Genomic DNA, 15,236 nt, shown 5'->3' with positions numbered 1-15,236 from the left:
AGTGTTGTACCATAGAGTTGATACGTTGCTCTGGGGTTGCTGTTTCCCATGTGTAGTACTTTGCATTTGTCAATGTTAAACTTCATTTGCCACCTCTCAGCTCATCTGCTCAACCTTTCCAGATCCTGTTGCAGAAGCATAGTGTCAGTAGTGTCCTTGACAACCCTGCCAACCTTTGTATCGTCTGCAAACTTGGACATTAATCCCGATATACCATCATCAATATCATTTATAAATACAGAAAACAATAATGGACCCAACACTGAGCCCTGAGGGACTCCACTAATAACATCAGTCCACGATGAGCAGTGTCCATTGATTACCACTCTCTGTCTTCTCCCCCTCAACCACCCCTTTATCCATAGCAGCAATTTGCCTCCAATGTCACACTGCTCCAATTTGTGTAGCAGTCTTCCATGTGCAACAGTATCAAAAGCCTTTCTAAGATCCAAGTATATAATATCAAAGTTATTCCCTGCATCCAGTTCTTTTGTGACTGCATCATAGTATCCAATCAAGTTGGTCAGGCAAGACTTCCCCTTAACAAAACCATGCTGTGTCTGAGCTATAACTGAAGTCTTGTCTAAATGATCCTGCAGTGCGTCTTTAACCAGTGCCTCCATTAATTTTCCTGGAACAGAAGTCAAGCTCACAGGTCTATAATTACTTGTGTCAGCCTTTGATCCTCCTTTGTGAATTGGGGTCACATTTGCACATTTCCAGTCTATGGGTACCTCCCCTGAGTCCAAGGAAGCTCTCATAATTATGGCTAAGGGTTTGCTTACTTCCTTTGATGCCTCCTTTAATATAACTGGATAGATCCCATCCACCCTGGGTGCCTTTCTTGTGTTTATCTTCAACAGTTTCTCCTCCACTTTACTCCCAGTTATTTCAAGATTCTGTAACTTACTGCTAGAGTTGAATACACCTCTGGCATTCCCCTCGCTGAATAACTCCTCATGTGTGAATGTCGATGCAAAATATTCATTTAGTTTGTTAGCCACCTGAGCAGGATCATCAACACTTGACCCATCAATATCAAGTGGACCAATCTGATTCATCCCTTTCCTTCTAGAGTTTACATAAGTAAAGAACTCTTTGCTGTTTTTCTTTGCATCCCTTGCCAAGGATTTCTCGTAATCTGCCTTCGCCTGCCTAACCTCCTTTGTAACTTGGTTGCATATCAACTTGTATCTATCATAGGCTTCTGTGTCATGTGTTAATTTGTTAGTATCCCATGCATTTTTCTTCTCTGCCATATGCCTCATTAGTTCATCTGACATCCATTTTGGCCTAAACCTTGAACAATATTTCTTAGTTGGTATGTAAAGCCTAGTAGCTTCCAAGATAAGTTCTTTGAATGCTTCCCATTTTGAATTTGCTGTTGGTAACATCATCAGTTGGTCCCACTGTATAGAATTTAAATACTGTCTCAGTCCATCGTAGTCGCCTTTATGGAAGCAATAACCCTTCCCTTTACCCCTAATGGTAGTTACCTCTTTGAGTAAATCCCACTTCAGCACACTGTGATCACTGCCACCTAGTGGTTCATTTATCTGCAGATTCTTAATGCATGAAGAATCACTGCTGATAATCAAATCAAGAGTATTACTCCCTCTAGTTGCCTCCCGAACATGCTGATGTAGAAAACAATCATCCAATAAATCCACAAAAGTCCTGCTAGTGTGTGAGTATCCAGCCCCCAAATTCCAGTCAATATCTGGGAAATTAAAATCTCCCATTATAAGACACTCTGATTTACTGGCCCACTCTATTTCCCTGTACAGTTCCTTATTATACTCATCAGAGTCATTAGGCCTATAGCACACTCCTACTCTCAATTTTGATCTCCCAATGTTTATGTCACACCAAACTGACTCCACACTGCACTGTCCAGCGATGTCGACTGGCTTCACTTCCTTGGTTTTTATGTGTTTCTTAACTAATAGCATAACACCTCCCCCCTTCCTATCCTGTCTATCCTTTCTGTAGACGTTGTACTCCCCAAATTGCAGTTCCGCATCCCTTATATCTGTGTGACACCACGTCTCTGATATCCCAACAATATCTGCCTTCGATGTTTTGAGCAATACCTCAAATTCATCGAATTTATTTACTAAACTCCTAGCATTGGTGTACACGCAAGTATACCTGCACCTGTTTCTATTCTTAGTTACCCTAACACAACCCATGTGTTTACTTGTACCACAATGGCTCCCAGCAGTCTCTGAAATACCATGCATCTTGTTTTTCAGGCTTCTGCTCATTCTAATAGAAGCAGTGCAAGAATCTCTTTCACCTCTGCCAGTGGCTACTGTCAATCTATTGGTGTTTGTCTCCCCCCAAGCTAGCAGTTTTCCGACCCACCTAACACTGCCTCGATAGCATCAGCAAATATTCTTGCACCCTTTCTATTTAAGTGTATCCCATCCCTGTAGAAGCAATCTCTCCTGTTAACAAGTACAGTCCAGGCTGAAAAAAATTCTACCCCTTGAGCCTTGCACAATCTTTCCAGGGCCGAATTGATCGACAAGGCTCTCATCATATACTCCCTCCTATCGTGTCTGGGCAGAATTGCAGACACTTTCAAATTCAACCCTAATTCTCGGCTTTTGTTCAACAGTGACCTGTACTTGTTAAGTACTTCTGCCGGTCTCCTACTCTTAATATTATTAGTGCCAACATGTACAACTATATCACCTTTTGTGCCCTTAAAAGATGATATTCGCTCTACAACGTCATCAACCTTTGCCCCTGGCAGACATACCCTGGTCCTGTTCCACCTATCTTTTTTACAAAGCATGTTCCCCGTTTCCCTGACAATAGAGTCACCAACAACTACTAGTTCCTTCGGGACCAGCGCATTCTGCCTTAGGGGTTGTCTCTGTGTCATGCGATGCCCAAGTGCAAGCTCTGGCGTTGATGTGGGCAGCTGAGAGCTTGATGGGCCCCTCAATTTAGTTTCTTCGAGGGCATCCACCCTGTTCTTCAAGCTCTCATATAGGCCCACAAGAACGCCGAGTTGTTGCCTGATATCGATACACTCCTTGCATCACGCGCACACACAAAGATATCCCCCTTGGCAGTATCATGTCCCGTACCCGATTGCTCTGCAAACATCAAGCAAACAGTGCATTTTATAAGGCTGTGAGTCAGAGGACAACTGCCCCCCTCAGTTCTGCTCTGAGCCACAGCACTTCCATTAGCTTGAGCCTTTTGCTTTGCTGCTCTGGTCTGAGTCATGATTCTATTAATTTATTAATTAATTATGTTATGTTATTAATTATATTACGTTTGTAATCTAAGTCGTTATATGTATTTATTTAAACGTACAATTTAACTGCTAACGAAGTTCAACTAACGCTATCTAGTACGGTATATAACCTACGGTATATCTAGTACGGTATCACAATGGCGGGAAAGTTAATAACGGTAGCGGTAGTTACGAACACGTGGAAACCCTTACTGATACTTTTACAAGGCCGAGTAAAGAATAAATACACCAAATTAATCAAAAAATCACAAAATAATGTTATACTACTAAATTTAAATCAAAAGTTTTAGAAAAACAATAATTTCAAATCAATAAATAAGAAAAATCCACTTAGCGGCTTGGAACACGACCGTCATATAGAAAAAGGAAAAAGGTACATCAATATGGATATGGATGGGTCAAGTGTTGATGATCCTGCTCAGGTAGCTAACAAACTAAATGAATATTTTGCATCGACATTCACACATGAGGAGTTATTCAGCGAGGGGAATGCCAGAGGTGTATTCAACTCTATCAGTAAGCTACAGAATCTTGAAATAACTGGGAGTAAAGTGGAGGAGAAACTGTTGAAGATAAACACAAGAAAGGCACCCGGGGTGGATGGGATCTATCCAGTTATATTAAAGGAGGCAGCAAAGGAAGTAAGCAAACCCTTAGCCATAATTATGAGAGCTCCCTTGGACTCAGGGGAGGTACCCATAGACTGGAAATGTGCAAATGTGACCCCAATTCACAAAGGAGGATCAAAGGCTGACACAAGTAATTATAGACCTGTGAGCTTAACTTCTGTTCCAGGAAAATTAATGGAGGCACTGGTTAAAGAAGCACTGCAGGATCATTTAGACAAGACTTCAGTTATAGCTCAGACACAGCATGGTTTTGTTAAGGGGAAGTCTTGCCTGACCAACTTGATTGGATACTATGATGCAGTCACAAAAGAACTGGATGCAGGGAATAACTTTGATATTATATACTTGGATCTTAGAAAGGCTTTTGATACTGTTGCACATGGAAGACTGCTACACAAATTGGAGCAGTGTGACATTGGAGGCAAATTGCTGCTATGGATAAAGGGGTGGTTGAGGGGGAGAAGACAGAGAGTGGTAATCAATGGACACTGCTCATCGTGGACTGATGTTATTAGTGGAGTCCCTCAGGGCTCAGTGTTGGGTCCATTATTGTTTTCTGTATTTATAAATGATATTGATGATGGTATATCGGGCTTAATGTCCAAGTTTGCAGACGATACAAAGGTTGGCAGGGTTGTCAAGGACACTACTGACACTATGCTGCTGCAACAGGATCTGGAAAGGTTGAGCAGATGGGCTGAGAGGTGGCAAATGAAGTTTAACATTGACAAATGTAAAGTACTACACATGGGAAACAGCAACCCCAGAGCAACGTATCAACTCTGTGGTACTACACTGACAGTGGTAGAGAATGAAAGGGACTTGGGGGTGGTTGTGCAGGCAGATATGAAGTTCTCTGAGCAGTGCAGACGGGCTGCAAGAGTAGCTCATGGAGTATTGTCAATGATATACAGGAATTTTTCCAGCAGGGATAAGGAGGTGATTATTCCATTGTATAAGGCGATGGTCAGGCCACACCTAGAGTATTGTATTCAGGTCTGGAGGCCTCATTTCAAGAAGGATGTAGAGCTGCTGGAACGAGTACAGAGAAGGGCAACAAGATTAGTGAATGGAACAAAGGGGTGCTCTTACGAAGAAAGGCTTAAGTTTTGCAAATTACAGTGTCTGGAGACTAGGCACCAGCGAGGTGATCTGATAGAGGTGTATAAAGCCTTGAATGGTTTAAGCATGCTCAATGCTGATGGGATTCTTCCTCTAGCTCAGAAAAATCACCTGAGAGGGCATAAATTCAAATTGAGGAAAGACAGATGTAGGATAGATGTGCGGAAATTTGCCTTTAGCCAGCGGGTGGTTGGTTGGTGGAACAGACTTCCATCCCTTGTGGTGGAGGTTGATAGCCTAAATAAGTTTAAGGCTCAGCTGGACAGGTATTTTGAACGAACAGAGGGGTGAAGTGGAAGTGGGGTTTTTTTTTGTTTTTTTTTTTGGCTGATGCTGCATAAGCTTGCTTTCTTGCATCAAATGTCCCTACTAATGCTAATGCTAATGCTTTACACATATCAAACACCTACATCAAAAATCCATAAAAATTACATATTTTGTTAAACTTTGTATCAACCGGGTTCTAGTAATCTGATAGTTTTCAGTTTTTTTTTTTTTTGCTTATTTTTATACTAGAACAAAAAAAAAAAAAACTAATGGATAAGGAAAGTTTGCAACTTCAAAAATAAAGCCCCTCCCTCCCAACCAGCATTGCTAATTGCTTATTTTGTTAAATTTCATATCTTTAGAAGATTTGTGAAATATGTATCCTAACTTAATTTTTATTAAAATCCAGGAGGAAGTGAGTAAATTATTACACAAATTTAAATGAATATTATGTTGCGAAAGTGCATGTAGCAAAATGATAATTATTTTTATAGCAAAATGATGACAATTATTTTTACATCATCATCATCAGCCATTTTCAGTTCACTGCAGGATGAAGGCCTCTCCAGAAACTTTCCAGTTCTTTCTGTTTTGTGCAATGGCCAGCCGTTTATTACCCACAAACTTGTGAATTTCATCTGTCCATCTCCGTTGTTGTCTTCCAGGTTTTCGTTTAGCTCCTCTTGTGTACCATTATGTTGTTTTCTTAGTCCATCTGTCATGTCTTTGAGTTATGTGCCCTGCCCAAGTCCATTTCATTTCTTTAGTTTTGATAAAAATGTCCTTTACTTCTGTTTGCTGTTTAATCCATGCGTTTGTCTTCTTATCCTACAGTCTGATTCCTATTACATGCTATTAGTTAATTAATTAGTAATAAATAATTTGTAAAAACTTTCATTAGTGAATTACTTTTCACTTCTGTTAATCAAAAGATATGGAAATTTTGATTAATTTAGGAAAAAATCAAGCATGGCTGAAATGTAATGCTTGTACATGCATTACCTAATTTGTTATTACTCACTCGAAGTTAGAAATGAAAATGTACTAGTTTTTCAGCAAAAATCATGTGTACCAGTGTTATCCTTAATTGTGAATATATCACCTGTAGAGATTATTGAAAATTTATCCACCTGCTTTACTTTCAGGCTCGACAAGGTAGAACCACCATAATTGTTGCACATAGACTTTCTACAATTAAAGATGCAGATGTGATATATGCTATGGAGAATGGGCAAATTGTAGAGTTTGGTAACCATGATGAATTAATGGATAAGAAAGGACTGTATCACCAGTTGGTAACTAACCAGATGTTTATCGATGAAACTGGATATTCTACCAGTGAGCATGGTATAGAATTTGATTCTTCAAAATCATATTATTCCTGAATTTTTAAATATTTTCCTTAATATTATAGAATTTTGTACAGGGTTTTACATTGGCACTCATGGTGTTTTTTTTTATCATTATTTATTGTTACAGTAAACCAGTACAGATGTGATTAATTATATCAGTGTGTGTACTCAAGCGTTTAGGGCATAAGCCTCAAGCTATGAAGGAGTCTAGACTATGTATAAATATAGTGCAAATGCATCAGAAATACATAGCTATATCTGAATAAATCAGAATATTGGTAAAAACGGCATCGTTTTAAGTTATATCTCATATTGTGAATACCTTCACAACGAGTTGCTATGATATTGCACTACTTCGAATAAGTAACGCTTCACCTAAGGAGAAGACTAATGTTACTTATTCTCAGATGGATACCACCACCCAGACGGCACCGTTTCAGAGCTATTTGGCCCTTCTTCGGTGGGTGGGTAGGTACCCGAGTGATGCAACGATGGCAAAACAGTTATGAAGTATAACTCCACAATATGAGAGATGCCTGATGGTGTATCATGTATTTAGACTCAAGCGTTTAGGGCATAAGCCTCATAGCTTGACATAAGCCTCATAGCAACTCGTTGTGAAGGTATTCACAATATGAGATATAACTTAAAACGATGCCGTTTTTACCAATATTCTGATTTATTCAGATATAGCCTCATAGCTTGAGGCTTATGCCCTAAACGCTTGAGTCTAAATACATGATACACCATCAGGCATCTCTCATATTGTGGAGTTATACTTCATAACTGTTTTGCCATCGTTGCATCACTCGGGTACCTACCCACCCACCCACCGAAGAAGGGCCAAATAGCTCTGAAACGGTGCCGTCTGGGTGGTGGCATCCATCTGAGAATAAGTAACATTAGTCTTCTCCTTAGGTGAAGCGTTACTTATTCGAAGTAGTGCAATATCATAGCAACTCGTTGTGAAGGTATTCACAATATGAGATATAACTTAAAACGATGCCGTTTTTACCAATATTCTGATTTATTCAGATATAGCTATGTATTTCTGATGCATTTGCACTATATTTATACATCAGTGTGTGTATTAATTTTAACTTAATTTCATGCAGATTCATTTGATGTGATGTTTTCTTTATTTTATTTTATTGTAATAATTCATTACCTGTGGTTTATTCCAAGGTCTTTTCTAAATGTCTGAATTATGAATAATGTAAAACTAATATGCTTGTTATTAATAAGAGATGTTGTTTTGGTTTTTAGGAGCATTAGCAACTAAGGCCATATTGCTCCGAGAATATGCGGTGGTCAATCCTTGACCTTTCCGCATCCTCCGTATTTGGTGGTGACGGGCTCGAACCCTGGTGTAATCAAGAAGCGTGTGCTACGCACTGCTGCTCCTTCCCACCTGGCTACAGAGGTGCCTAATAAGAGATGTACCATGGAGAAAACTTCAAGAGAATTGAGGCCATGCTTACCCTATTATCACACATACAGACAGTGAGAGCCTAGCACCAATATTGCCAATAACAACACAGGTGTGGAAAGGACTTCCAGTGGCACACATCAAACAATAATGTTGACACACATTAAAATTCTCCAAAGTAAGACAAACACTTTTCACATCGTTATCAAGGAGCGGGAATGACATGATTACCAAATGCATGCTTACATATGACCATCTAGGACTTTAATTACCATAAGCAGAGTAGGGTGGAGAACTATTTTTAATGTTAATGTGTGTCAGTGTTATTGTTTTGACATGTGCCATTTGAAGTCCTTTCCACACCACACTTGTGTTATTGGCATTGTTGGCATTGGGATCTCACTGTCCATTTGCATGATAACAGGATAAGAGTGGCCTCAATTCTCTTGAGGTTTTCTCTGGACACACCTCCTGCTAATAATTAACAGTATTAGTTTTAGGTTATTCATAATTCTGATGCCTAAAAAAATTCTTGGAATTTATAGAAGGCCTAGGAATAAATCACAGGTAATGAATTATTATAACTTTCAACCAAGGTTTTTAATCTTTTGATTCATTTTTAATTTCTATGTATTGAATGTTTGTAAGTGATTTCTTAGTTTTCTTTTGTGCATGCTGTTCATTTCAGATACAGTAAACTTCTTAATGTTCAATCACTAATTTGATTTGTTGCAGTTTGTTTACATTTTGAAAACTTCTCACAATAACTACAACATGATCATAATGTGAACAATCAATATATTAAATAGCAGAAGATGTCTCTCTCTTTTTTTTTTTTTAACTTCCATGGCAGTATTAATGGTTTAGTCACAACCCATTTGGAAAGAACTGGGTTCGAGCCCCATCCTAGAATGGAGAAATTTATAATAGCATATTTAACTCACATTTGAGTTAGCCAATTTTAAGTGGAGGTAGTCTTTTTTTTTTCTTGACAGTCCCAGCCAACTTTTAGAACTGCTGTATATTTACAATATTGTACTGACATTATCATACAGATAAAAGTTTGAGTATCATACAGAAAATGCAAAGAATGAGGTACACAGCAAGCAACAGTGTAGATGTAGCAACAATCAGTAGAACTACTGATTAAGTTCTCTTCAAAGCCTGGAAGCTCTGTGTGAGTGGTCATTGAACACTTACACAGTCTCTCCTTAAAAATTCATCAGGCCATTTCAAACAATCCACTTTAAAAATTTTGAGTATCATACAGAAAATGCAAAGAATGAGGTACATAGCAAGCAACAATGTAGTATTGAGTAAGTTCTCTTCAAAGCCTGGAAGCTCTGTGTGTGAGTGGTTGTTCAACACTCACATGGTCTTCTCTTCAAAGCCTGGAAGCTCTGTGTGTGAGTGGTTGTTCAACACTCACATGGTCTCCCCTTAAAAATTCGTCAAACTATTTCAAACAGTCTACTTTAGCACTATCAGAAATATGCTATTTCTCCCTTAAATATTCTTTTAGCAGCATAGTGAATAGGTATATCAAGAACAGGAAACTGGTGAAATAATGAGCACTTAAACCTGCATGGAGCATAAGCTTCTTTTAGTTTCTTAAAGGCAGATTACACTCCATGCAGGTTTAAGTTACAGATTATTCTCAGACATTACCTATACCTTCTTTACATTACCTTCTTTAGTGACCGGAAAGACAGCAGAACTGATAAATGGTGATATGATTTACATAAAGTTGTTTAATTTTGATTACACATTATTACCCGTTAATTTGACTAAACATTTCTTATTTGTTAAGGTTTAGTCTTGAATTAGTTAACAAATAACTATTAGCAAATTACAGGTAAAAAATTAAATTTTAAACGATTTAAATAATTTTAAATTAGTTTTTAATTTGGTTAATAAGATTAATAATAAATCAATTAACATTAAGTGAATGGATAACTATGAATACTTATGCTTCTGTAATGCTGTCCTTACGATACTATCAACCTCACGTACCAAGACAATAGTTTACAATTTATTATATTTATATGTAGTAGTAGTGGCATGTGATGCAAGAAAGCAAGTGTATGAGCCTATGTAGCATCAGCCAAAAAAAAAAATCACACCATTCCCTCCAAATGCCTGTCCAGTTCCTCCTTAAATTTATTCAACCTATCAACTTCCACAACGACAGATGGAAGTTTCTTCCAGCAATTAACCACCTGCTGGCTAAAGGCAAATTTCCACACATCTATTCTACCTCTGTCTTTTCTTAATTTGAATTTATGCCCCCTTAGGTTCGTAATCTGAACAAGTGGAAGGATCCCATCAGAATTCAGCTTGCTCACCCCATTCAAGGCCTTATACACCTCAATCAGGTCACCGCGCAGGTGCCTAGTCTCCAGCCGCTGCAATTTGCAGAACTTAAGAATCTCTTGGTAAGAGGATCCCTTCATTCTCCCTCACCAATCTTGTTGCCCTTCTCTGTACACGCTCAAGCAAATTGACATCCTTCCTAAAATGAGGCCTCCAGACCTGTATGCAGTACTCAAGGTGTGGCCTGACCATTGCCTTATACAGAGGGATAATCACCTCCTTTTCCCTGCTAGCAAAATTCCTATATATCATTGACAAAACCCCATGACCTGCCCTGGCATCCTGTCTACATTGCTCAGAAAACTTCATATCTGACTGCACAATTAGTCCCAGGTCTTTTTCATTTTCTACCACCTTAAGTGTAGTACCACACAGTTGGTACTTTTCTCTCGGGTTACTTCTACCCTATTCAGCCTTCTACCCTTCTACTCTATGCAGTACTTTGCATTTGTCAAGGTTAAACTTTAGTTGCCACTTCTTAGCCCATCTGCCCAAATTATCTAGATCCTGTTGCAGTAGCACACTGCCATTACTGTCATTAACAACCCTGCCAACCTTTGTATCATCTGCAAACTTCAACACTAAGCCTGACATACCTTCATCAATATCATTGATAAATATACAAAACAACAGTGGACCCAACACCAAATCCTGTGGGACTCCACTAATAACATTAGTCCATGAAGAGTAGCACCCATTGATTACCACCCTCTCTCTTCTCCCACTTAACCATCCTTTTATCCATTGTAGCAACTTACCCTTAATACCATTCTGCTCCAATTTGTACAATAGTCTTCCATGTGCAACAGTGTCAAAAGCTTTCCTGAAATCCAAGTATATGATATCAAAATTATTTTTTTCATCCCTTTGCTTTGTAACCACATCATAATAACCAATCAAATTTGTCAGACAAGACTTTCCCTTAACAAACCCATGCTGTGTCTGAATTATTGCTGCAGTCTTGTCTAGATGATCCTGCAATGCATCTTTAACCAGTGACTCCATTATTTTACCCAGAAGAAGTTAAACTAACTGGTCTGTAATTACTCATATCACCCTTCAATCCCCCTTTGTGAATTGGGGATACATTTGCACATCTTCAGTCCATGGGAACCTCCCCTGAGTCTAAGGATGCTCTCATAATTATGGCTAAGGGTTTGCTTAGTTGCTTTGCCGCCTCCTTTAATATAACTGAATAGATCCCATCCACCCCAGGTGCTTTTCTTATGTTTAACTTCAACAATTTCTCCTCCACTTTGCTCTCAGTTATTACAAAATCATTAAGTACCCTGCTGCAATTTGATAACCTTCTGCCATTTTCAAACCTTAATAATTCCTCATGTGTGAATGTAGATGCAAAATACTCATTCAGTTTGTTTGCTATCTGAGCAGGATCATCAACAGTTGAACCATCGATGTCAAGTGGACCAATCAGATTCATCCCCTTCCTTTTAGAGTTTATATAAGTAAAGAAATCCTTGCTGTTTTTCTTAGCAGCTTTTGCCAAGGATTTCTCGTAATCTGCCTTCGCCTGCCTAACCTCCTTTGTGACCTGATTACAGACTAACTTATATCTGCCATAGACTTCTGAGAGTCGAGCTTGATTATTTATATGCCTCCCATGCATTTTTCTTCTCTGTTATTAATCTCATTAGTTCATTTGATAACCATTTAGGCCTAAACCTTGAACAATATTTCTTAATAGGTATGAAACTTTTAGTGGCATCCACGATTAATTCCTTGAATGCTTCCTACTTAGAATTTACTGTTGGTAATATCATCAGTTGATCCCACTGTACAGAATTTAAAAACTGTCTGAGACCACTGTACTCACCTTTACGGAAGCAAAAGCCCTTTTCTTTACCCCTGATGGTAATTAAATCTTTAAGTAAATCCCACATCAGTACACTGTGATCACTGACACCTAGTGTTCCTTTATCTGCAAATTCTTAATACATGAATGATCACTGCTGATAACCAGATCAAGAGTATTACTCTCTCTGGTTGCCTCTCGAACATGCTGCTGCAGAAAACAATCATCCAATAAATCCACAAAAGTCTGACTAGTGTGTGAGTGACCAATCCATAAGTTCCAGTCAATATGTTCTCTACTGTACTCTTAAACTAAGAAAGTTTGGAATTAAAATTCCAGTTAAGGTCTCCTGGACCAATGTTAAGTTAGTTTATTGCTTAGGGTGTGGGTCTTTAGAATATGAGTAAAGATTTTGATGTTGTTGGAGTAGATATCTGTTTGGCAACTAATCTTTGTGAGTATCTTAATTGTGTGGGTGGGTTCATGATTATGTTAGAAGGGGAATGGAAGGTGAATTATTGTCTGTTTGCTTGCCTTTGTTTCAGGTAATATCATTGTTATGCTGATAATGAAGGATTCTTTGTATAATTTGTGTTTTCTTTATCTGTTTTGCGGTTAGGACAAAAGTGTTCTTGAAATCCCATTGGTGATTTTTACACTAGGTGTGGAAAGCTCCATCCGATTTTGTTATTTGACCATGGGCTATGTTTTATTTATATTCTTTAATTCTTTTGAAATAATGAGAAAAGAAGTCTTCTTCTGGTTTGTCCAAATATTAGACAAACCAATAGAAGTTTGTTCAAAATAATTAAGGAACATAAATACGTCATCACCCACAGCCAGATAACAAAATCGGATCTAGCTTTCCACACCTGGTGTGAGGATCACCAATGGGATTCCAACAACACCTTATTCCTAACCACTGACAGATACAGAAAATGCAAACTATACAAAGGATCCTTTGTTATCAGAAATAACAAATGATATTAACTGAAACTAAGATAGACAATAACCACATAAATATTTTAAAAAACAGAGTATTAAAGTAGCCACCAAACAGATGTCTAATCCAACAACATCCAAACCTTACTTGCACTGTAAATACTGTCACCTTCAGTGATGAACTAACATAACATTGGCCCCAGGGGACCTTAACTGGAGTTTTAATTCCAATCTTTCTTAGTTTAATAGTACAATACAGAACATAAATATAATGAATTGTAAACCATTGTCTTGTTATGCGAGGCTGATGGTATTATAATGACAGCATTACAGTATTCGTGGTTTCATAGTTATCCATTTACTTAAATTGATTTATTATTAATCTTATTAACCAAATTAATAACTAATGTAAAATTATTTAAAACTTTTCAACTTAATTCTTTACCTGATGTTTGCTAATAGCTATTTATTATTATAATTAGCCATATGTTGCATGGAAGCCTGAGGCTTTTGCTGCACCAGCCAAAAAAAATTGAGTTGGGCTCAGAGAGAGAGACAAGTAGAAGGGGATCACCAAGAAAGAGAAGAATGATGATATCCAGCTCAGGACTCTGAGTGTGCCAAGCCCATTCTCACCAGATGTGAGTCCCTGGGATTAAATTTTTTAACTAATTCAAGACTAAACCTTAACTTTAGTAAATAAGAAATGTGTAATCAAAATTAACAACTATGTAAATAATATCACTATAATTTACCAGTTCTGCTGTCTTTACAGGAACTTAAGAAGTGGTACAGGAAATACCACAAAAAGTATGAGAATAAAGTGTAATTCTTTAAGAAATTAAGGGTAGACTACACTCCACACAGGTCTAAGTGCTCATTATTTTGCCAATTTCCAGTTCTTGACATACTGTGAACCACGCTACTAAAAGAATATTTAAAATGAAATGCTATTTGCTATTATGTTAAATATGTTACGAACCAACTTCATAGTTACAATGTTATTGATATTGACAGTATTATGGAAACCATTCAGTATAATAAATTACCTTTCTAAGCTGGAGTGTTAGTTTTTTGAATATATATCTTCTTTGTGGAAAGGAGTGAAATAACCATCATGTTATTTCTTTGAAAAAAGAAGTATGATCATAGTGACAGCATTTCTTTGCCACTCTGTTGGACCTTTACATAATCTTTCTATAGCAGCTGATGATCTGTACAACTTACTACCAATTAGCAAGTATATATGTACTTCATAACTGGTAGTAAATATGTACATATGTACTTCCTAAACTGGTAGTAAATTGTATAGATCATCACTGGTAGTAAATCAGCACATATAAAATTTTGAGATCCAAAATATTCCTTCAAAGGCAAATCCCAATGTTACCAGGTTTTACGAGGTTGTGCTGTGCAATTAATACCGAAAATGTTACATTTTGAGTTTTGTATTCACAGTTTAATTTGTTGGCCACCCTCCTCTCTTAAATGTGTCAGAAATTAGTTGCCCCAGGTGGGTGGATTCCGTAAAGTGAATTTCTGATAACAGCATGCTCTGTGAAGTGAGTTTTTAATGGAATTTTGAAATTTTGTAAAAATGAAAACTTATAAATATATATAAATGAATGCATGAATGAATATGAATGCCTTAAAATATTAATGTCCAATAATTACATTAATACTGGAGTAAAATTATTGTCAAAAAATCAAATTAGATTTAAAAGGGAAAAAAATTGTAAATAAAACCTATCATTACTTTTTTTTTTTGATGTGTTAATAGTCTTTACATCTATTTATGTGTTACTTGATGTGGTTTTATCACATTCCAGACCTAAACTCCACAAATGCTTTAATTTTACATTTGTAAGCCCAGCTTGGACAACTGAGGTCAACAGGTGAAATCTTTTCCATTTTCAAAGCTATTTTCATGATGCCACTTATTTCAAACTGTATGCAACTAATTATAAACAAAAATAAGAGATAGCACCCCATACCAGAATAAAAATTAAGACAATTCTTACATTAATAGACATAT

At 37.4% G+C, this 15,236-nt stretch overlaps 1 protein-coding gene across 1 annotated transcript in view; it reads left to right on the top strand.

The window, feature by feature from the left end:
• Window positions 1-15,236, top strand: part of LOC150079264 (ATP-dependent translocase ABCB1-like) — a 350,147-nt gene that overhangs the window by 175,041 nt on the left and 159,870 nt on the right. Inside the window, exon 12 of the mRNA XM_090383010.1 lies at window positions 6,438-6,639. Coding sequence (XP_090239136.1) covers window positions 6,438-6,639 — 202 coding nt within the window. The remainder of the gene's footprint in view (window positions 1-6,437; window positions 6,640-15,236) is intronic.

Source organism: Mastigoproctus giganteus, chromosome 10 (genome assembly GCF_048544385.1).
Source record: "Mastigoproctus giganteus isolate SK-2022 chromosome 10, ASM4854438v1, whole genome shotgun sequence".
Lineage (NCBI taxonomy): Eukaryota > Metazoa > Arthropoda > Arachnida > Uropygi > Thelyphonidae > Mastigoproctus > Mastigoproctus giganteus.
The sequence above is the reverse complement of the archived record's forward strand: the minus strand, read 5'-3'. Positions and strand labels throughout refer to the sequence as shown.